This window comes from Semicossyphus pulcher, unplaced genomic scaffold (genome assembly GCF_022749685.1).
Source record: "Semicossyphus pulcher isolate SPU_LCO1_2020_fin unplaced genomic scaffold, fSemPul1.0.p SCAF_17, whole genome shotgun sequence".
Taxonomy (NCBI): Eukaryota; Metazoa; Chordata; class Actinopteri; order Labriformes; family Labridae; genus Semicossyphus; species Semicossyphus pulcher.
Genome location: NW_027211681.1, coordinates 22,318,763 through 22,339,799, shown reverse-complemented (window position 1 = coordinate 22,339,799; position 21,037 = coordinate 22,318,763). Strand labels below are relative to the sequence as shown.

Sequence of the window (21,037 nt, the reverse complement as noted above, 5' to 3'; positions counted from 1 at the left end):
CCAAAGTAACTCCAATATATTCCCAACTATAACAGAGTCATACACCCCACATTTATGTAGTTCTTTAGTCTGTAGTTTGGCTAAATCCCTGTTGAGGAAAGCAGATATAATGTTCTGTTGCTGGGGCACTCACCAGGCAGCTTCTGGCGTTAACAAACAGAGCATCCAGTTTGTAGCTGAGGGCGGAGGAGAAGAGGGTGAAGTCTGCAGCTGCCAGCTCTGTAAAGTAAGACCTGCACATGTTCTGTGGCACCAGGGAGTAACTGTAGAGGGAAAGAGAGAGAGACAGCAGCTCACACAAAGTGGTTTCAAAACAGAGCCTGATTTTAACCAACAATCCAACATCAGTAAAACTCACTCATAGTACAGAAGCATATCAGGAGGGTAGAGGCTGAAAGTGGTGGCATCTGCATCTGCATCTGCATTGATGTGATTGTACATGCAGGTCAGCTGTTGATGAGACAAGCAACAATTATTATATATTCTTTAATATAAACAGTTTATTGTTCCCCCGAGCAGCGATGTGGTAAAGGTGAAAAAATAGGATACATTTGGTTAAGGGCTATTATGCTAATTTTAAGCTTCATATTTCACTCTGTGGTACCTGTGGAGTAGCTTAACATTATTACAGTTTTAACTAACTCTGTCAGCTCTGTCCCTTTAAGAAACCCCGCCCCCACAAGCCCACTTTCCCCTGATTGGCCAGCTCTCCGAAGCCTGCTGAGGCTGCAGTTTGTGATGTCACAATCGATACATCTTACATTACTTACTGCATTATAATAACACACACACACACACACACACAGGCACAGTCCTCATCTCCCACCTGAGTCTCCACCAGGTTGACCCTGTCCCTGCCGCGCCTCCGACAGGCTCTGACCAGCTTCCGGATCTGCCTCCTTTTAACGCTCCTCACACTGGTGCATGTGAACCCTTGCAGCACTGAGGATGACAAACTACACACACAAATATACACTCATCTTATCCACAAATTGAAACACAGCAGCAGGATATTTTCTGATATGTGTCTCTTGCTTAATTGAAAACTTCTTAAAGACTCACTTGTCTGGAGTTCCCAGGATGAGAGTTGAAGATTCCACAGCTACAACATCGAAGAACAACTCAGCCTGGAAGAAAAATACAAGTTAGTAATGACATGTGCAGGTCTAGTAGGAGTGTTCAGTGCTCAGGTGTTTCAGCGTTGCACGCCCTCACCTGCCGCCTTTTCCATTTCTTCCTGTTGAGCCTGGTGACAACAGTGCTGGTGCTTGAGAAGCCACTCAGCAGAACACGAGGGACTTCAGTGGCCAGCTCGTCTGGAACGTTCTGGATGATCGTCTCGCTGTTGCTGTTAATGGCTATGATCTGAGTGGGATAAATATTTGTTTCAGTGACCTCTATAGTTAAGAATCTGTTTCACGTTTGATCAAACCAAGCATTTCTGATCGTTGTGCTTGCGTTTGGTCCAAGTGACAACATCCAGGGCTGAGAAATGAGGCCAAAAACTGCAGTTCCATGAGTGGCCACTTGAGGCTGGCTCCAAAAGTGAGTCAATCCTCATAGAGGCCCATGTTAACATGAAAAACTTTAATGTTAACAAAAATGTTTGTGGGGGGATTTAATTCACTTATACATATATACATATATATACACATATATTCATATTTATAGATGTCTACATGTCGAAATGTCCTTGGGCAAGACACTGAACCCCACATTGCTCCCGGTAGCATAGCCATCAAGTTTGAATGTGTTAACTGATTGACAGTTGGGCACTTTACGTAGCAGCCTCTGCCATCAGTGTGTGAATGTGTGTGTGAATGGGTGAATGTGACATGTAGTGTAAAAGGCAGCTTTGAGTGGTTGCAAAGACTAGAAAGCGCTTTATAAGTACAGTTCTTTTACCATACATATATACATACATATATATATATATATATATTGCATTGGATAAATGAGCGTCCTGCTAATAGAAACAAATATTAAAAAAAAGATTTTAAATGTTTACAGCCTGAAACAATATATGTTTTTAGTCTCTATAACTAATTTATTTTGTTCATAACAACACTACTGTATATGGGAGTTGAATGTTCATATGACTCAAGTGATCCAAGTGTTGTCTGACAAAAATTAACCGCATCTCTGTTGGTTTTCATTTTGTAGACTTTGTGAGTCTCCGATCAGTATTCATGATTTATTCCTGCACTTGAAAAACCTTTCTATTGTCATTCTGTCTCTCATACTGTGATTTAACTGTTGTTATTTTGGTACAACTTGTACGAAAGACATTTACAATGTTTCTCGATCTCTGCTCCGTTGCTTTTTGTAAGTTTATACCTTTCAAAGGCCACAGGATAGAGGAGGTCATATATTGTACAAATGATGTAAATTTGGGAACAATAGAATCGACTTCACTACAAGCCACCTGCCTTACATCAACATCTCTCACACGGATATTAAGATGTCATACCTGAGAAACAAAGGTCTGCCGCACGATTGTTGGAGCGGAGATAAAGTGTCCCAGAAAGGAACTACTCTGGGATGCAGTTATCAGCTCGGAGGCTTTGATGTTTGTGAATGTTGACGCAGGGATTCCCGTGACAAGAGAGCCGAGGGAGACCAAGGATGCGGAGCTGTTGATCTGTTGGGGAAAAAAAAGAAGCAACACAAAATGAGCCTTTTACTGACTGTTGTCCGAATCAAACCAGAGTTCAGTCAAGCATTTGTGTAGGACTGAGGTAACCTACCTGCATCATCCCTGAAGACAGCAGTAACCGGATGATGGACTGGGCCTGCCCTCTATTCCAGCCAATCACTAAGCTCAGAGTGCTGAGAGAAGTAAGCAGATCCTGAGGACTAATCATCAGGATCTGACCGGTGGACAAGCCGGTGCTTTCACTTCCGAGGGCAGAAATGGCGGAGGCATCGATGTTGTCGCCGAGGTTACCCGCCAAGGCTGCAGAAATCTACAGAGGAAAGAGTAAAAGTGTCACCACCTGAGTTGAACTTTCGTGTAAAGTGGAGTTTTAGAGAAGGGAGGTTTTCTGTTGAGGTCTTTAAAGGTACATTTTAGAACTCTTATATATATATATATATATAATAGGAAGTACCTTTATACCTCAAATAGTAAACTACCCTGTTCCTATGTGTTTCTTACCTGTGGGTCCAGGTCTGTACAGAGGGATGTCACGTTGTGCAGAACCGTCATACTTTGTGCTGCATTGAGCTGGCTGAATGCTAAGCCAGGAACGACACACCAAAAGCTCTCTGGAAGTCTGCAGAGAGAGAGAAGAGTCAGTTTATACAGAGACAGTAGAGTATAAAAATGTGTTTTTTGTTGGGGTGGCGGGTGCTACTGTCAAGCACTGCTCACACATCATTACAAATACAAAGGGGTGACATGTAGCTAAGACTCACAGTAAGGGGTTGAAGTTGCTGTCCTGTTGATACAGGAGCTCGGTGTAGTAGTTGGTGAGGTTGGTGGGTAAGCCCGGTTGGTTGAAGAGGGCGATGTTCTGAGGGTTCACTGTGAACACCTGGATCACCTGCAGAGAGGACAGAGGAGGGCATATACAGTGAGACGTTGGTCTGTACATTAATGCATCTATCTGAGTGATCAAAAGCTGAGCTGCAGTTTTTCAAACATTAGATTTAGTACCTCTGCAGAGCCAAACGACTGAATATCCTCCAGAGTGAGGAAACTGATGAAAGAGCCGATGCACTCAGCAAACCAGGCTGTAGAGTTCAGCTCTGGGTCACTGGGGTTGTAGCAACGTGGAGCCGACGCTACAACGACAAATAAAGAACAGTTACATGGAGGATTTTACAGATGAAAACCTGAGACATAAATAAAGATGAACTCAAAACATGATAAGAAATATAGTGAGACTTGTTAGGATTCTCTTCAGCATTATTTGTTCTTTCAACATATTACTTGAATAAAGTTTTAGTCCATGTTTTATAAAACAATCTGGAATCAACAAAGTAACAAAGTAGAGAAAGTGCTTTTTAACTTTCAGTGGCAGAAGGGGATTAAGGGAATACAAGAGAGAAAACTATTGGTCATAAAAGAACTAAATTTAAACATTATCTTTTTCAAACATTTCAGATAACTAATGAATGTTAGAGTGAAGGATGACGGGGGCAAAGTAACAAAAATAATTATTTAAATATATGGGAACCCTTTATATTAAGATCCTTGTAATAAGCGTTAGTTGATATATGACCCTTATAAGTCCTTATAAGATGCTTATTAACATTAAATATAAGTTAATAAGCCTATATAAGTGTTAGTTATAGTATCATAATCCTGTTTATTGCAGTTTTGTATTATTATAAAAATGTATTGAAGATTATAAAACATTTATCAGTTTTTAAACCATTTATAGCTTAAAAGCATTAATAAAAATATAATTGAGTCTTACTCACTTACAATTAATGCCTTTGTTAAGGCTTTACTAAGCATAAAACATACTTTATTATGCAGTAATTAGCAATTAACTATGCACTTATTAACAGTTAATTATGCTTTTTTGCAGCTACTGGATCGAAAGCAAGAACAGTGCCTTATTAAGGTTAATAAATCCTTTAATATGCACTTATTACCAGTCTAAGGCCTGATCAGACAGAGTGCGTTTTGCAGAAGGCGCACCGCACTGCCTTTTTTGTTGTTTGTTGACACATAGTGTGTCCCCCCATGATGGTGTTTTCCTTAGTGGCTGCCTCACTGGTTGAGTTATTACCTATTAATTAACTTATATATTTAATATAATACTGAGCAAGGTTTAGTGCTGGCTCAAAGCAAACAGAGCTGTAATCATTTTTGGCCTTTTGTATTTTAAATTATTTATTAGTATTAGTGTGTAGACGTGTAGTGCTATATTATAGTATGTTTATTATAAATATTATGGTATATGTAGTTCATTGTTTTGTTATACCTGTAGTGTAATGTGTTTCTATGACAATGAAAGCTTTGGTATTATACCGTGCACATAAAGGCCCTATTAAGGACAAGAGAAATTAGCTAATCGCAACAAACATACATCAGTGTCATGCTCTGTACAGAAACCATGTTTAATTGCATCCTTTCTATCAAATGAAATTCAAATTCAAATTCTTTATTGTCCATAATATTTTTGTGCACTGGACAATAAATATGAACAACGATTATTTTGTTATCATTTAGCTATCACAACTTCAAGTTTAGATTGACTGACCTGTGGGTGAGACCAAGGAGAAAGTGTTAGGTATTGTTTTATCTTAATTAGAATGAGAAGGTGGTCAAAGTTTACAGTCCTGTGCAGAAGTATATACTTATTAATCTTAAAAGATGTGTTGTAACCACGTGTAACTTAGCTCTTCAGAGAGAGCAAAGACAAACAGATTAAAGATTAGGTCTGCGTTATTCTGGAGACTTACATGTGGTGAGGTAATCCCTGATGGTGTTGGAGAAATCGGAGCCTGTAAAGTCTGCTGCATTGAAGTTGAAGTTGGCAACAACTGTAACGCTGTAAATAAAATTAAAAAAACATGTCGTTTAAATACAAAAAACTTCACAACAAGAGTGTACAATGATATTTCTACATACATCCTCTGGAAGGCGAAGCAGGAGGCGTTTTGTACGATGTCGGGGCTGATCAGAGTCTTTGTGAGGAAGGGCGTGTATTCTGGGAGGCGTCGTTCAAACCAGGCATTGACCTCTGACCTGTCGGTGCTGCTGATAGCTGTAGGCCAGACGCAAGGCAGCGTAGGTCGCCGCACCACCACCGGGAGGCGCTCCTGTAGGGAATGTACACAGTGATGTTATTAAATCATCATTATGTGTTTGAGTTTCTATCTGTTTATGAGTGTGGTACATACGGTCTCCAGGAAATTCGGCGTCTGGATGTAGTTGTCGTAGATGACACAGAGCTCTGCATCGTTGTCTACAACGTTGGGGCGACGGAGGAAGTCCCCCAGATCTGATGGAGGCAAGGAGTTCAACACCTACAGGAGAACATTATAATGAGTCACATCCTTCAACCCTCTTTTATTTCTTTTAAATGTCTGTTTTATTTTTCAACACACACCTGAGGCGTCCTGTCCTGAGGGATGAGCGACAGGAAGGTGGTGAGGTTGGGGAACTGGAAGCCCAAGAACGATTGCTCCAGGAAAATGTAGAAACTCTGGTTGAAGTTGTCACCGTAGCACTGCAGAGGTACTGGTCCTTAAAGAGGGAGAGTGAAACAACAAACTTTGATGAGTTTAGTTAAAATAAAAGTCATAGTTTTGGTTTTAAAGGTGGAAAACCAGAACATAGGGACTTGGACTGGTTGTAAATATTTAATTGCTGTAAACAACCGTCAAGAGTGGTAGAAAAACATTTTTATTGAACATTTCATGCCCAAAAATATACAAACAAAAGCCTTAAAGTTTTAAACCACTATTGCACTTCACATACGGTTAGAAAATATGATGATTTTTTTATCCTGATTGTCCATACTGTATGAATTAATCTATTGCATCTCTTTCGGTTTTAAGAGAGGGATCCCCTCTCTGTTGCTCTGCTTAAAGATTCTTCCATATTTTCCCTGGTCGTTTTTTGGGGCTGGTATTTTTTCCATGCCCAAATCAATACTGTATATATAGATGGACGACGCGTCTCCATCTGCTCTCATTGTACAACATTGGAGCCAAATACCCCCCTGTGATAGGCTCTGCCATCTTGCGGTGACGCCATTTGGAGCCAGAGCTGTGCAGTAAAGATCTGCGGGTGGAGCTGCTTTAGCCACTTCCGCTAACCAAAACACACACTTATATTAAGGTAACCCCAGCAAGGATCCTGCTAATTATCAATCCCTGATAAAAGCCTATTTAAATAGAAATGACTCGACATAACAGAGAACATTATCAGAGAGTTAACAATTGTACTTTGATGGTAACTTTGTTTTTTTTAAAACCTGGAACTACATGACTAAATGGTACAAATATGTTGGAATTAGTCCATTAGAACAATTCAGGCGGGAGTGGCGGAACTGGCTGCAACATAAATCTTAGGATCTAAGTCCCCATGTTTATTCTAAGAGTCTGACAAGCGATGCTAAACTCTCTCTAGTCCAGCACTCCTCATTCCAGCTCTGACTCATATTGCATCATATCACCTCTCACCGAGAGTTTTCAAAGTGGGACTACACCTTCTGACAGACTTCTGTTTCTGCTTAAAGCTCCTGTGAGGAGTTTTTATCTGGTTATGAAACAGACTGAAATTAATTCTGATTACTCTATATGACCTACAAAAGCAAACCAGACCATCAGTGACAAGACTGATTATATCTTATATCTATAGTTATTTTTAATGCCTGTAGGTGTCTCAGGTAGGTGTCAGACGAGGTGGTTAATTTCTTGTGCCAAATCAGACGTTTTTCTATATTATACATGGCAAAGATTCACAGCGAGTGATACATTTGAATGTTAAAACAAAGAAGGAGGAGATTTTTTGTTTAAAAAACACTCATTACACATGTACAGGACAAGATCAGCAAAGAGATAAGAGGTATCACTTTGACCACAGGGGGCGCCAAAATCAACACAAGCCAAAAGTTGTCAATCACTTTGAATGAGTGGGTATAATATAATCTATAAAACCTCCGTGGAGTCATAAATAACGTCTGTCAGGATCGGGGTCTGTTATTTTGGATCTATTAAAATCAACCTCTCTGTTAGATCACTAACTGTCGTGCAATTACTGCAAATGGGAAAAGTGTCCTATTGAGTTAATTTCATTGAAAAGAAAAAGAAACGTGAGTGCGGTGATGTTTTATGTAAACAATGAAACTGTAACTGGTTTCCCTTTAGGCTGCTTTCTTACCTCTGAGAGACTGAATGATTTGATTGTGGACTTCATTCTGTGTGACGTCACCGAGAGAGGAGATTGTTTCATTCAGGTTGTTGACTCTGAAACAAAATGCACAGATATTCGACGTGTATGTAGAAACTCGTAGAGACAGCTTTAGGGTTCATGTTGATCTAATGATACCGTCTCTGATTCTGCTCTTACCCCAGCTGCTGGATGTTGCAGTTTCTTCCAGCCAGGATCCTGAAGAAAGGCGCAACGTGCAGATGTGACAGGTTGACCAGCAGGGGGCGCAGACGGATGTGGAGCCACACGAACACGACTGAGTCACTCACAGAGTGATCTGAGAGGTTTGCACGATCAAACACGACTTGCAATATGGCTGACCTCACCTCAGAGGGGATCATGTTCTCACGACCCTGCGGAGAAAGAGAAACGACAAAAATAAGGAAATAAACCAGAAATTAAAGATACTATATATATATATATTATAATTATTATTCCTTTTGTTCAAATAAGAAATCAATTTTTCTGCATAACAGCAACGAGGACCTTTTAGAAACTGGATTAAGATGGTGGCATCAGTTTATTTGCACTGTGTAATAAGATTTTTCACAGGTCAGGTCAAAGTCTTCTCAATTTATGTAAAAATAAATCAAAGGAAATGCCTGTATTTTAATATCTTCAGCCTTAAAAAAGGTAGACAAACATTATTTGATCTTCGTACAGGCGTTAGAGGCACACTCACCATGATAGCAGGTGAAAAGTCATCAAAGAATGCAGAGAAGAGATGGTCGGGGACGTGGCTCATCACCAATTCAACTTCGGCAGGAGAGGTGAGCTGTCCAGGCGTGGAGGCAATCTCTGCTAGCTGTCCGACCTCCAGCTGCGACAGGGCTTCAAGCTGTACGTGCACACAGAGGAATACATGTAGCAAGCAAAAAAACAAGTATGATAACAGGAGACAAAATGAAACAGGAAGTACCGCAATGAAGTCGGGGTAGAGCCTCTGAATGTCTTGGATGGACACGAGGCCGGCGAAAGCTCCCAGGTTCCTCTGCACCCATTCTGTACTGCTGTTAATGCCTGATCTGCAGCCGGGGTCTGATCACAAAAACACAACATATTTAACTTTACCAGATGCGTCATGTAGAGGAAGCCCTGCAAACTGAAGTATATGTTACATTACAGTATGTTTGTATTTTGTAATGTCGGTAGATTAGTGGTTACTGACAGATCAAACCATGCTAGATGTATGCTAAAGTTAGCATGGTAAATTTCTATTAAAGTATCTATTTTTTGACTTTTGCCGCTTTTATTTTGAAAGTACAGAGAGGAAATGAGGATTGAAGTAAGAGCTTTTCCTTTGAATCAAAAGTAGGACATGCATTTCTGAAGCTTCCTATAGCTTACAGCTTTTTGGAAAGTCTACACAAACTCTTTAGATTGAGGTAACACAATGGTGATTGAGCCTATTTTTGAAGTTCTGTATTCATCGATCTTTTCTTTGTTTGTTCAGCCATAGTAGATTACTGTTTACTCGCAACACTTGCAGAGACCGGAAAAGCAGCCGCTTGGCTCCGCCTACCCTCTCTGGCAGACCAACCACTGCTGGCTGATGGAAAACGCGTCACTAACTGGGCGCTGCCTGTGATTTTTTCCATTAAAGGCGCCACAGTCTGTAATACGGCAAATGCAAAGGCTTTCATCAGTGGGCCATAGACTCAATCACCATTGTGTTACCTCATTCGGCGACAATCACGGAAAATGCAGCGAAATCCTGGAGGGATTGATTGTATATGCATATCTTTATTAGAATCTAGTAGTTGATAATTCCTAATACTCTGCACAATATATAGCAGGTAGTAAAAAGTAAAGCTTATAAAGAACAGTAGTGAAATAAAATGGCAAAACACTTGAATAAAGTACCTCAAAGCATGAGTCAAGCACATAAGAACATGTGCTAAGTTATATTTGACTGTAGCACAAAACATTTGTTTGTTAAATTGTTATTCCACGTTCATGGACATATGAGAACCTACCTGCTGTATCATTCATGCTCAGGAAGACCTCAATAAAGTGTGTGTAGATAGACCTCTGCCTGGCGGGGGTCATGTGGGGCACGAAAGAGCTCAAAATCTGCACCCTGGGTTCAGAAACGAAACATAGGATCGTATGATTAATGCACTGCACTGACATCAGAATGAGTAAGAGGCGTTCTCTGTGTGCTTCTTACACATGCTGGAAGGTGCTGCAGTTGAAACCCTTCGTGGTGAGACATGACAGGATGTCAGGAGACACAGCAGGCAGGAATGGACGAAGCCGGCGGTTGAACCACAGCTGGATGACGGCGGGGTTATTGAGGGCGGCCAGGCTCAACGTGTCCAACCGGATTTCTCGTATAGAGTCCAAAATCATCGACACGGCGGGATTTCTGGGGTCCAATGTCTACAAGAAAAAATAATCCAGAGTCTTATTGTGATCAGGAGAGGGTAAAGTGAGAAGGTTACTGATTCATACCATGTTGCTCAGATGATCCAGAGCTTCATCCAGCACATGTGAGGCTTTGGAGAGGAGAAGCTTCCACGCGGGTCTTGAGCCGCTGGAGTTGGAGGAGCGATTGCACGCCAACAACATTGTAAGATCCTCTGCTTTCAACGCCCGGAGCTGTGTGAACAAAGAACAAAAGAAATCGCACTGAAACGGTTTCACACAAAAAGAGTTTCAGGACAGTTGATCTGAGATGTTTGGTTGTTTTACCCGGGCACACGCAAACTCCTCAGGAGTAAAGTCACAGACACGTCCTTTTATCTGTCCGCTGTGGAGGAGGAGCTCCAGCATCGTGCTGGAGATGCAAAAGAAAAACGAGCATTGATCATGATTTGACAATTAGACACAGTTTTTAAACCAGTCAGATATTAGAGTGATTTATAAATCCTACCTGTTCACTCCAACACAAATGTCCGTTTCTGTGAGTAAAGAGGAATAAATGGTGATTATTAACTTTAAAATATTAAAATTATTGTATCATTAAACTTGGTCAGGAAAAAAACGTACCGTTTGTCACAGTGACATTACACTAAGGGAAGAAAAAATAAAGATTGTTATGAGTCAATTTAATACAATAAGCTTTAATGGCATGAATGTAATTGTAACAATATTGCCAAAGCATCATGTAATTATATGAGTCTTTTATTGTGACTGAGAATAGAAATAATCTCATTAAATTACCTGTCCACTGTAAATGATGCAACCTGTAACAAAAGCAAAAGAATATGAAAGTGAATTTATGGTATCGTTCGGACTTACATATAAAAATGCAAATTCATATAATAATGTGATAACAAAGAAAAAAAAGACATATTAAGCTGAGATAATAAACTTCTCAATAGTGACTGTTGGCAGGTTGTAGAAAATCCACTTTGATTATATCTATTAAGTACGGCCTTTGATACTGGATATCTTTCTGATTCGTACACTGCGGCTGTCAAAGCTGCAGTAACTATATTAAATTCACATTTCATCACAACTAAGTTGATCGTGAAAAGTTGTGAGTAAAGATCCAGCAGTTATGAAGCAACACTGTCATTAATTTGTAGCGGTGTTTGAACATTAGTCCAATATTAACTCTCTTTTATCTCTGTTTTGGTCTCCACCAACTCCAGAGGGAATTATCTGGCTCTTTAGCTGCTTAAACACCGGATCAGACAGAACGCGTTTTAGCAGCTGGGGGCGGCTTTTTTCCCTACTGTTGTTAAGGCAACCACCGAATCATTAGCTGTCATTAATCTAACCGTTACATTGTAAACTGACAGACGGCTTGCCTCTCCTTTCATCCGATTGGACAATGAGAAAAAACGCCCATGACGTTTTGACTGCTTTGAGTTGAAGTTTTTTCAACTTGAGGCGCTCGGAGCGTTCCCTCAAAAACGCGAGGCGCACAAAGCAGAAAAAAGCGAGGCGCTCTGCAAAGCAAAAGCAGCGTGCAAAAAGTGTCTCATTGAACACAATGACAAAAAAGCCACCCCAGCTGCTAAAACGCGTCCTGTCTGATCGGGCACTAATGCTCCACTTTGTTTGAAAGCTGGTCGCTATCTTTGCAACTGCCTGCTGCTTGGCTCTAAGCAGGCAGTGTTCAGCGGGTTTTTAAAGCTTTTTACTGAGAACGGCTTCCTGCTGCAGCCCAAAACAACTGTGTGAGGGCAGTAAAGGTTAATCACAGCATTTAAGCTGCAGATCGAGGGACAGCTTTTTCCACCAGGCCATTAGACCTTTAAATAAATAAACACACAGTACAAGTCAACCCCTTTGTGCAACACACATGACTCTGAAAACTGACTATAATCTGTTTTATTTGGCTAAACTCATTAAACCATTACTGTTGAGAGACGTGTCTAAAACTGTTCAGGGTCGCGGGGGGCTGGAGCCTATCCCAGCTGTCATTGGGCGAGAGGCGGGGTTACACCCTGGACTGATCGCCAGTCAATCACAGGGGTGACACAGAGACAGACAACCTCTCATTTTAGAGTCACCGATGAAGCTAACGAGCATGTCTTTGGACTGTGGGAGGAAGCCGGAGTACCCGGAGAGAACCCACGCATGCACGGGGAGAAAATGAAAACTTCAAAGTATTTGTCATGTATTTATATTTATAATATAATAAAATAAAGTTTGGCCTCTCACCTGGTGGTATGTGCTTGGATAAGGCCACTTTTGTGTACGCGATGGACGACTCTACATCAAGAGGAGCTGTGGACAGAGCCAAGTCCAGTCTGGTGAACCTACAAAAGCAACAAGTTGAATTAACATCACATTTAAGGGCCTTATATGTCTAAATAATCTATATAAAATATTTTTTTAAATGTAAGTATTAATGAGCTCACAGTGTTCTGTATGATGAACAGGAGAGATTTCCCTTAAAATACAGAAAACAAAGATTATTACTCACAGCACACGGTGCAAATTGTGATTCATGTCTAAAGAAGAGTTACTTTTTTACCTGTTGAAGGAAGAAGACGATGTAGAACAGGAAGTCTTTAAATCTTTCCGTGTCAGGGGAGTCGGCCAGGTGATCAAAGAGCACATTTATGAGGACTCCCTCCTCTGGGAGAGTGGAAAGAGTCAACGCCAGCAGCTCTGCGTTGTGCTTTGGAGTCAGGAGTGGTAGGACCTCCAGCTGAATGGAAAGGAGAGATCAAAATAAATGTTACTGCTGCGGAAAAAGCTTATAAAAAATCTTTGATGTTAAATGGAATTTTAATCTTACAGGGTTGAAGAGCGGGTTGAGATGGATAAGGTCACGGACTAACAGAAACGCTGAAAACGGACCCAGATTCCTCATCAGCCACTCTGCACTGCTGTTTGAGATGGACACACAGCTTGGACCTGGACCAAACCAAGAGAAATAAAGACATATCTGTAAACACTAACCCCTGCTTCAACCTGTACAGCCATTAAAGCTCTAAAATATGAAAAATAATTGGAATGAGTCAGTCAAGCGAGTACCTGAGTGTGACAGGAAGCGGAGGATGAAATCGTGTAACACCACATGCTGTTGGGTTGAGGTCATGTTCTCAAAACGGTGGATAAATACCCGCAGTCTGACAAAAACAAGAAGAAAATGAGACATAAGACATACACGGTCTGCTGTAATGTTGATTAGCAGTATTCAGAACCCCTGGCTGAGGAGGAGTGATACACAGAGTGAAAAGTCCCGGTGATGTTGTTCTCTATATCAGCACTCATTGAATGCCTCTTGTCCAATCAGATTACTTGGTCAGAACCAACTGTATCTGTAACTCCAGGTAAGTGAAAAGTCACTTACATCTGCTGGTATGAATGACAGCTGATGTTCCTGCTGCTCAGACAGTGCAGAAACCTCCCTGATGCAGACGGCAGGAGCGAGCTCAGTCGCCCGGGGAACCACTTCATGATGACGCTGCTGTTCATCAGCTCCTCGTCAGTCAGCAGCGACACTCTGATCTCTCCGATCACATCCAAAACCTGTCTGGCTGATGGGATCACCACGGACTGCAGGAGAGGATAAGTGATTGAATCATTATACATTGTATTAATAGGAGCCGTCCACCCTGTTACAACCATCACATGTGCATAATTCAATAAAATAAGTTGATAGTGTGTATGTTCAAAGGATGAGGTGTTTAAAAGTATTTGGACTCGAATTCAGAGAGGATTAAAGAGGAGAGGATTCCGAAATTATATCAGATCATTAGATAGGATTAGGATATCTTTAATCCAAACATAGGGGTTTTCCTGATCCAAGCAGAAGGGCGGATATGAGGTGGATTTCAGGAAGAAAATGGATTAAAACTTATAAAATGGTAAAATTTTGCATCAAACATTTGTATCATGTATTTATTGTATTTAAAACAGTAGTTAATGTGGACATTAAGGTACCTTTAAAGATATTCATTTAAGTAAAATAAATATTTTGTCCTAGTAAAATAGAAAAAAAAATAGCTGTACATATCAAACAAATATTTATATCAATAGCAATGACATTGTTGACAGTACTTTTTAACAAGTGCATCCATTATTGCATATTAGAGCTCTTCAAGGGTCTACTTAGGATCCATGACCTGAGAACCAACCCTGGACCGGTACTGGCCCACAATTTATTTTTGTCAATTGGTTCCAGGTTCGGGTTCTATACTATTACTGCAGATCCAGGGTCTGTTAATCATACTAATATATATTTATTTGTTTTATTTATTTATTTATTGTGGATCAGATTAAGGATTTTAGTAAAGTTTGCATACTTTTATTGTGTTTTTCTTTTCTAAAAATAAAAACACATGGCCCCATGGTGGCTTCTCTACAGCGTGTTCCTTATATAGGTTGCAGCCAAAATTGTGATATGCTTTTCTGATAATCCAGAAAAGGTCATCTTGAAAAGCTTGTATCTAGATCAGGGTGCTCCAATCAAAAGTTTCTTTAAAAACTCGCACAAAAATGTATGGATTAGCTGGACCTTGATAGCAAAACATAAATTCCCCAAAATCTTGAAACAAATGAGCCCTGAGGGTTAAATACATACTGACCATGTTAGCCAACATGTCCAGAGCCGGTTCCAAGACGGGGGACAGTTTAGTCAGCAGCATCTTCCACAGCACCGTGGAGTGGCTGCTGTTTCCAGGCAGGTTACACTTCAGAAGAGACACCAGCTGATGGGCGGTGAATTTCTCCAGCTGTAAAGATTGACACAGAAAGTGGTCACTATTAAACAGGCAGCACTCAAAGAAGCTACTATCATATCTTAATCTTTGTATTTTAACAGACTTCGACAGTTTTTACACTCAAAAGTCACCTGTGCACACGCGTATGTCTCCAAGGTAAAATTGCAGGAAACTTCCATTGACGTGTTCAAGTGATAGAGCAGCTGTGAACTGTGAATACATGTGAAAAATCAAAATCAAAGTCAACACAGCATCAAAACAGTACGGAAAAGGATAAGGGCAACTGGAAAAAAAAAAATTAAGGTCCAATAAAAAAAGTCAGAATTCTGAGATTAAAGTCAAAATTCTTAGAAAACAGTCAGAATTCTGACTTTTTTTCTCTGAAAAAATAAAATAAAAAATGTATTGGACTTAATTTTTTTTTTTCCAGTGGCCCTAATCCTCTTCCGTAAAACAGTAACAGATACAAATCATAATAAATGTATTACCTGTCAACTCCTCTGCAGATTCTACTGTCTGTCAAACAAAAGGGAAAAAACAATCTTTAGCTGTCAAAGTACTTACAGTAAAGTAATACAACATTGGAAAACGTACTCAAATTATTTGTAAAAGTAAAAGTAGAAACACTGAAGTGTACAAACATAAAATTTAAACTCCTGCATTAAAACTGTTACTTAAGTAAAAGGACGTTTCATTAGCAATATGTATTTAAAGTATAAAAACTAAAACTACTTTTTATCCAGTTTGACTCCATTTAATGTTCTTATCATTATAGAATTATATATTTTATTATATAATGTAAGCATATCCAACTTTATGTGGTTGATAAAAAAAAAATAAAAGTTATTATAAGAACAATTTAGTAAAGTAATAAAATACATATTTCCCTCTAAAAACTTGTGCAGTGGTGATATAAATCATTAAATCACTCTCGTAGAGTGCAGTAAGTCATAACTGTAAATAAGTACAGTACACTGAAATAAACTTTTAAATAGTAACATTTCAAGAATAAGAATAAAATGACACTTTACACTGATGTGTTTGAGAGCTCTTACCATTGATCTGCAACATTGGGCACTGTGAACAACAGAATTAAAAAATTTAAATAAACATTAAAATAATACATCGGTAAAATTTGAACATAAAATACAGAATACAGTTTGGTAAAGAAGGTAAATCTCACCGTGATGTTTGCTGGCACACACTCTGTCCAAACAGAAACATACAAAACAATCAATTAACTGTTGTAGGCGGTAAAAGAGAGGTACTTGTAACATGTTTATGGTCATCCTGTATGTGTGTGTGAGAGAGAGACTAACCCTCTGGTGCGAAGCTTATGAGATCATCAATGGTTCCCCAGACGGCTGGTTCCACGGCTGGCGGCACTGATGGTATTGAGTCGTACAATCTCTCAAATCTGATGCACAAATCAAGAAAAACAAACAATATTTAACAACACAGAAAGAGAAGAGAAGAAGACTGCATAATCTCCTTTAAAAAATGACATCAGCACAACAGAAAGTTTTTTTGAACAACATTTGCTTTAGGATCTGCAAAATAAACATGCTGGTAGTTATTGAAATGAATGGATGAAAGTGCAGATTTCTTTTAATTAAAATAACTGCAGTGAATTATAAGAATCACGAATATCTTCTCTTCGGCTGTATTTCAATCACCCTCCTATAATGTGACAAAACGAGCCAGTGATGATTCGGGCAACAAGGATGTTACGCAAGTTAAATAAATCTAGAGGTTTTTTTCCAAATGAATGCCATTCAAATGTATTTTTGCAGCAGATATTTTGACTTTTTATATCAGTAAAAACCCCCAGTAAAACATTCATGATAATGTCCTTTGTAATGCTGCAACATTACCGGTAAAATTCAGTGTATAAGACACACTTTTAATACATTTTGTTCATCTAAAAAGTGGGCTGTGCCCTTTATACCGGTGCGACCAATATACCAGTATAAAATGCAGAAAGAGGTATTTTATTGTGTTACGGTATTTTACCCAGACGATGGCGCTATAACTGAGCTAAAGCTTCGTCACGGACATGCACCGTCACGATTGCCATTGCAGCCACCATCCTCACAACAATCAATGTTACCGTAGGCTGAGCTCAACAACAGCACCGGTAGCTAGCAGGATTACAAACCTGACATGGTGAAACCAGAAGGTAGGCTATAATTTGTGTGTTTTGAATGTGTTTAAAATGAAAAAAATAAAACCCCATTATACATAATAAACCATTTCCCCTCTGGGATACCATCAAAAACAGACTGCGTCTTATATTCCGGTGTGCCTTCTGGATACATGTCAGAATGTCTGCTTTGAAAAGGTCTATAGTGCTAATGTAAAGAAAATAACATAATAAAGGTACACTGGAATTGAACCCCAACATAGTGGCAAGTTAATAAACCATCTGAAAGTACTCACATGCGCTCGTAGACACTGCAGGATGGATTAACCTAAGGTATAGAATATTTTACAATTAATCACACATTTTAAAGTTTTACAAAGCATTAAGTTGCTGTAAAAGTACATTTAAGCTTTACCTCTCGGGCGAGCAGGACCAGGTAGTGCAGGACCTCTGGTATTTTTTGAGGTGACCCCAACAGGAAGTCAAACACTCGGTCGATAACAAACTCTTTCTCAGGCGGAGTAGGAAGAGGCAGCAGCAGCATCTCTGCTGTCTGTTTGGGAGTCAGGAGGGGGAGGACCTCCAGCTGGACCGGAAACAAACAAGAAGAAAAGACATTATTAACAGTAAAGTAAAGGTTTCAGTAAAGTCAGTTTTTTATGAAGGGTTTCAGTCCGTCATTTTTGCAGACTCACTCCAGAGAAGGTCGGATTGAGCTCGTAGAAGTCAGTGACGGAGGCGAAGATTGAGAAGGATCCAAAGTTTTCCATCAGCCATTCTGCACTATTGTTATTGGCTGAGGAGACACACTGAGGGTCTGAAAAGGAAAAACAAAAATTGTATTTACCAAATGTATTTAATTGTTGTCTTAAAATGATTGTATATCTATGACTAAGAGAGAGCCAATATAAGAAACACAGTAGTTTACTAAAGCTCTGTACTATAAATGTTGAGCATTTCCATGTGATGCTTCTTAATACCCTTCTTTACCCCCTTTGTTTATTTCACATCCAAATAATAGATGTAGGCTTTTCAAACAAAACACTTGATCACTTTGTAAAAACAATCCTCTGGTTCAGATTACACTTCCTGAAACAAAACTGACTTAAAATTGGCTACAACTCAACTAGCTAAAATGCTATTAACATATATCTGATGATATTAATAGTGCCTTACTCAAAGGAGCCATTTTAAATTATTCAATACTTCTACTATATATATTTATGTATATGTATGCAAGTACATTTTTCATATAATTAGAACATATTCAATGCGTCTGTTAAATTACTTTCTTTACATATTAAATTACCAGATTGGTCTTAGAAGAAAGAGCACAGAACTCCTCTGCGTTATATTTTTAGTTGTTAGACTTTTTTCCATTTTTTTCCTTTAGGTATTTGCAGGATCAGAATCAGAAATACTTTATCTATGGATCATTTTTAATTAAAAAAAAACTCAGTTCTTTGACATTTTTAGTTTAAAGACCGCTTCTTCTGTAAAAACCTACCAGAGGTGTTGTGATGCAGCAGGAAGGGAAAGATGAAGTCGTCATAGATGTTATGACTGTACATTCGATCAGCAGACATGAAACTCATGTGGTCGCTGAGTTGTGCCACACTGCATGTTTAGAAAAATAAATGATTGTTATTACATTAAGTACTTCATGCCGTACTTCTGTGAAAAATGCATAATCTCCTCAAACATGGTAACTCACATGGTTTGGTAAACTGGGCAGGAGAAGTTCTTGGTGCTGAGGCAGGACAGGAGGCCTGTGGGAACGTCGGGCAGGAGGGGCATCAGTTTGATCTGGAACCACAGCTTGATGAAGTCCGGGTCCTCCAGGTGTTCCCGGGTCATAGCCGGAGATTCGGACTCACTGAAGATCTCTTTAATGTCGTACGCCAACTTGTGGAAATTCTACAATTGGAAAAGTAGGAACGCACTGATTTTGTTCTTTCTTTTAACATGAGTTGTAATAAGCAGGCATAAAGTTATTAACACTAAAGACTGTTGTGAAAGCTGAGCTCACAGGTTGGTGAATTCCTAGTTTTTAGTGTCTCCCAATATCTACTTCTTACCAGCTTTGTTGGAAGTACCTCTAATACAGCCTAAAATGCGGCAGTTGGTATTGGCGAGTGCATTAGTCTCAATGCATTGATCCGACACTAACATTTTTATTGCCACCCCACAAAATTAGCATGTTTCTTCTTCTCAAAAACACGAGCCTACACAGCATTAACATATGTTATGGCTCCCACTAGCAACTACTGTTTTGGAGCCACAAAGCAGAACTGATTGCAGGTATCATGCGATAATAGCAAACAAGAGTGCTAGCAGAGACTGTAGCAGTCAAGCTAGCAAAATCTTTCCAATCAGTGTTTTACCATTGCAAAATTCTAGGCTGTAAAAAACACATATATAGTTAAGATCAATACAAACTGGTTCAAAAGTAACATAGCAGTTAAATGTTCAAATTCAGGGCCTCTCAAATGCTCTTCGGCTGACACAGGACATCTGGAGGGGCGTTAGCCGAGCTGCTGCTAATGCTAGCTTAGCTTGTTTCTAGGTGCTCAGCTTGTCTTTAGGATTTTTTAAGGTTTTAGGTTTTTATTACGTCAGTGAGTCAGGCCGTACAATAATGACAGCAATCATATTGCATTCATAAAGGGTTAGCACTATACAGCTGGTAAAAATATACCAATAACCTTTAATTGACTGATACTCAATTTGAGGTATCTGGATCAGTACTGGGAAGGATATATCGTGTCTGAAAATCATAAAAACTGTCATACTTACTAATGCATGTTAAAAGAAGATTTATATTTTGGTATGTGACAAATATTTAAAAACCTGATTTTTAAACTTTGATTGACAGGTTATCAAGTTAGAGCAGTAGCAATTTTAAAATTGTTGTTCCCAGCCGGCGGCTCTCTGGTTGTCAGCCAGCTGAAATCCCGTTTACAGATATTATACAGTCACATGGAGCCACTACTTTGCTGCTTTTTCTCAAGATATAGGAAGAATAACTTTATTATTACATGAATTAAAACTTAAGGGAAAACCTCTGAACCATAAGATTGCTTTGAATATTTTACCAGATGTATTTTTGGTTGTCATACTCACTGCTTTGGACAGCTCTTTGATCAGTGAGTTCAGACGTTTTAGCATCTCCATGATCAGTCTCTTGACCGTCTTCTCTGACATCACCAGGTTGGTACGAGCAGCACAGTGCATCACATGGGCGACATTTTCTACTGCATCAGTCAGCTGGTTGGGTGAAAAAAAGATGAGTCAACAAGAAGCTCTTTGAGATGGCTTTTTAAGCAGGCTTTTGATGTTTCATGTAAGTTTAATAAGATATTTAACATTCAAACTTCACTTATTATACAAATATGTAATTAAATGATGCCTTACCCCGCAAGGACTCTTATCAAGAGTGATGCTACAGACATCCGGGACTTCAGAGGTTTCATTGTTCTTGCAATGATCCAGATAGCTGCACACAAACACGACACAAATGTACGCTTAAAAGACACAGACACATATCGACTGACTTGGGGTTGCTTTACCTGTACTAGCTAAAGCTACATTCACTGATTTTTGGCCACTAGTGCACAAAGAAACCTTGACACATTTATGCATTATTCAGTTACTTTAGCTAGCATGTTAGCAAACATTGGGCCCATTGAACACATCTAAATGACATGAAGCAACATTAGCATTTATTTGTATGATGTTTCTGGTCCCCTGACAAATCTAAATTCAGTAATAATATTCATTTTTAGTTGATTTTTGATCTTTATACTGTGGTCTTTAGCTTTTCAAACTAGCTTGTTGCTATTCTTTTCTAGTATATGGGTATTTTGG

At 39.3% G+C, this 21,037-nt stretch overlaps 1 protein-coding gene across 1 annotated transcript in view; it reads right to left on the bottom strand.

Annotated features, from left to right (window-relative positions):
• Window positions 1-64: 64 nt before the first annotated feature.
• The window catches only part of LOC138595031 (uncharacterized), a 33,865-nt gene continuing 12,892 nt past the window's right edge, over window positions 65-21,037 (bottom strand). The window contains exons 12-56 of the mRNA XM_069666349.1: window positions 20,585-20,666; window positions 20,294-20,437; window positions 18,885-19,087; window positions 18,678-18,787; window positions 17,866-17,987; window positions 17,586-17,756; window positions 17,467-17,498; window positions 16,347-16,444; window positions 16,211-16,233; window positions 16,083-16,104; window positions 15,516-15,543; window positions 15,159-15,237; window positions 14,893-15,039; window positions 13,656-13,861; window positions 13,337-13,431; window positions 13,098-13,216; window positions 12,831-13,007; window positions 12,715-12,746; window positions 12,515-12,612; window positions 11,063-11,085; window positions 10,889-10,910; window positions 10,773-10,800; window positions 10,592-10,676; window positions 10,352-10,498; window positions 10,068-10,279; window positions 9,874-9,977; window positions 8,817-8,935; window positions 8,580-8,735; window positions 8,036-8,250; window positions 7,847-7,932; window positions 6,069-6,205; window positions 5,860-5,985; window positions 5,588-5,778; window positions 5,419-5,507; window positions 3,659-3,786; window positions 3,418-3,545; window positions 3,158-3,275; window positions 2,748-2,966; window positions 2,471-2,641; window positions 1,216-1,365; window positions 1,063-1,127; window positions 827-956; window positions 359-450; window positions 134-263; window positions 65-88 (exon numbers count right to left, since the gene is read on the bottom strand). Coding sequence (XP_069522450.1) covers window positions 65-88; window positions 134-263; window positions 359-450; window positions 827-956; window positions 1,063-1,127; window positions 1,216-1,365; window positions 2,471-2,641; window positions 2,748-2,966; window positions 3,158-3,275; window positions 3,418-3,545; window positions 3,659-3,786; window positions 5,419-5,507; window positions 5,588-5,778; window positions 5,860-5,985; window positions 6,069-6,205; window positions 7,847-7,932; window positions 8,036-8,250; window positions 8,580-8,735; window positions 8,817-8,935; window positions 9,874-9,977; window positions 10,068-10,279; window positions 10,352-10,498; window positions 10,592-10,676; window positions 10,773-10,800; window positions 10,889-10,910; window positions 11,063-11,085; window positions 12,515-12,612; window positions 12,715-12,746; window positions 12,831-13,007; window positions 13,098-13,216; window positions 13,337-13,431; window positions 13,656-13,861; window positions 14,893-15,039; window positions 15,159-15,237; window positions 15,516-15,543; window positions 16,083-16,104; window positions 16,211-16,233; window positions 16,347-16,444; window positions 17,467-17,498; window positions 17,586-17,756; window positions 17,866-17,987; window positions 18,678-18,787; window positions 18,885-19,087; window positions 20,294-20,437; window positions 20,585-20,666 — 5,083 coding nt within the window. The remainder of the gene's footprint in view (window positions 89-133; window positions 264-358; window positions 451-826; window positions 957-1,062; window positions 1,128-1,215; window positions 1,366-2,470; window positions 2,642-2,747; window positions 2,967-3,157; window positions 3,276-3,417; window positions 3,546-3,658; window positions 3,787-5,418; window positions 5,508-5,587; window positions 5,779-5,859; window positions 5,986-6,068; window positions 6,206-7,846; window positions 7,933-8,035; window positions 8,251-8,579; window positions 8,736-8,816; window positions 8,936-9,873; window positions 9,978-10,067; window positions 10,280-10,351; window positions 10,499-10,591; window positions 10,677-10,772; window positions 10,801-10,888; window positions 10,911-11,062; window positions 11,086-12,514; window positions 12,613-12,714; window positions 12,747-12,830; window positions 13,008-13,097; window positions 13,217-13,336; window positions 13,432-13,655; window positions 13,862-14,892; window positions 15,040-15,158; window positions 15,238-15,515; window positions 15,544-16,082; window positions 16,105-16,210; window positions 16,234-16,346; window positions 16,445-17,466; window positions 17,499-17,585; window positions 17,757-17,865; window positions 17,988-18,677; window positions 18,788-18,884; window positions 19,088-20,293; window positions 20,438-20,584; window positions 20,667-21,037) is intronic.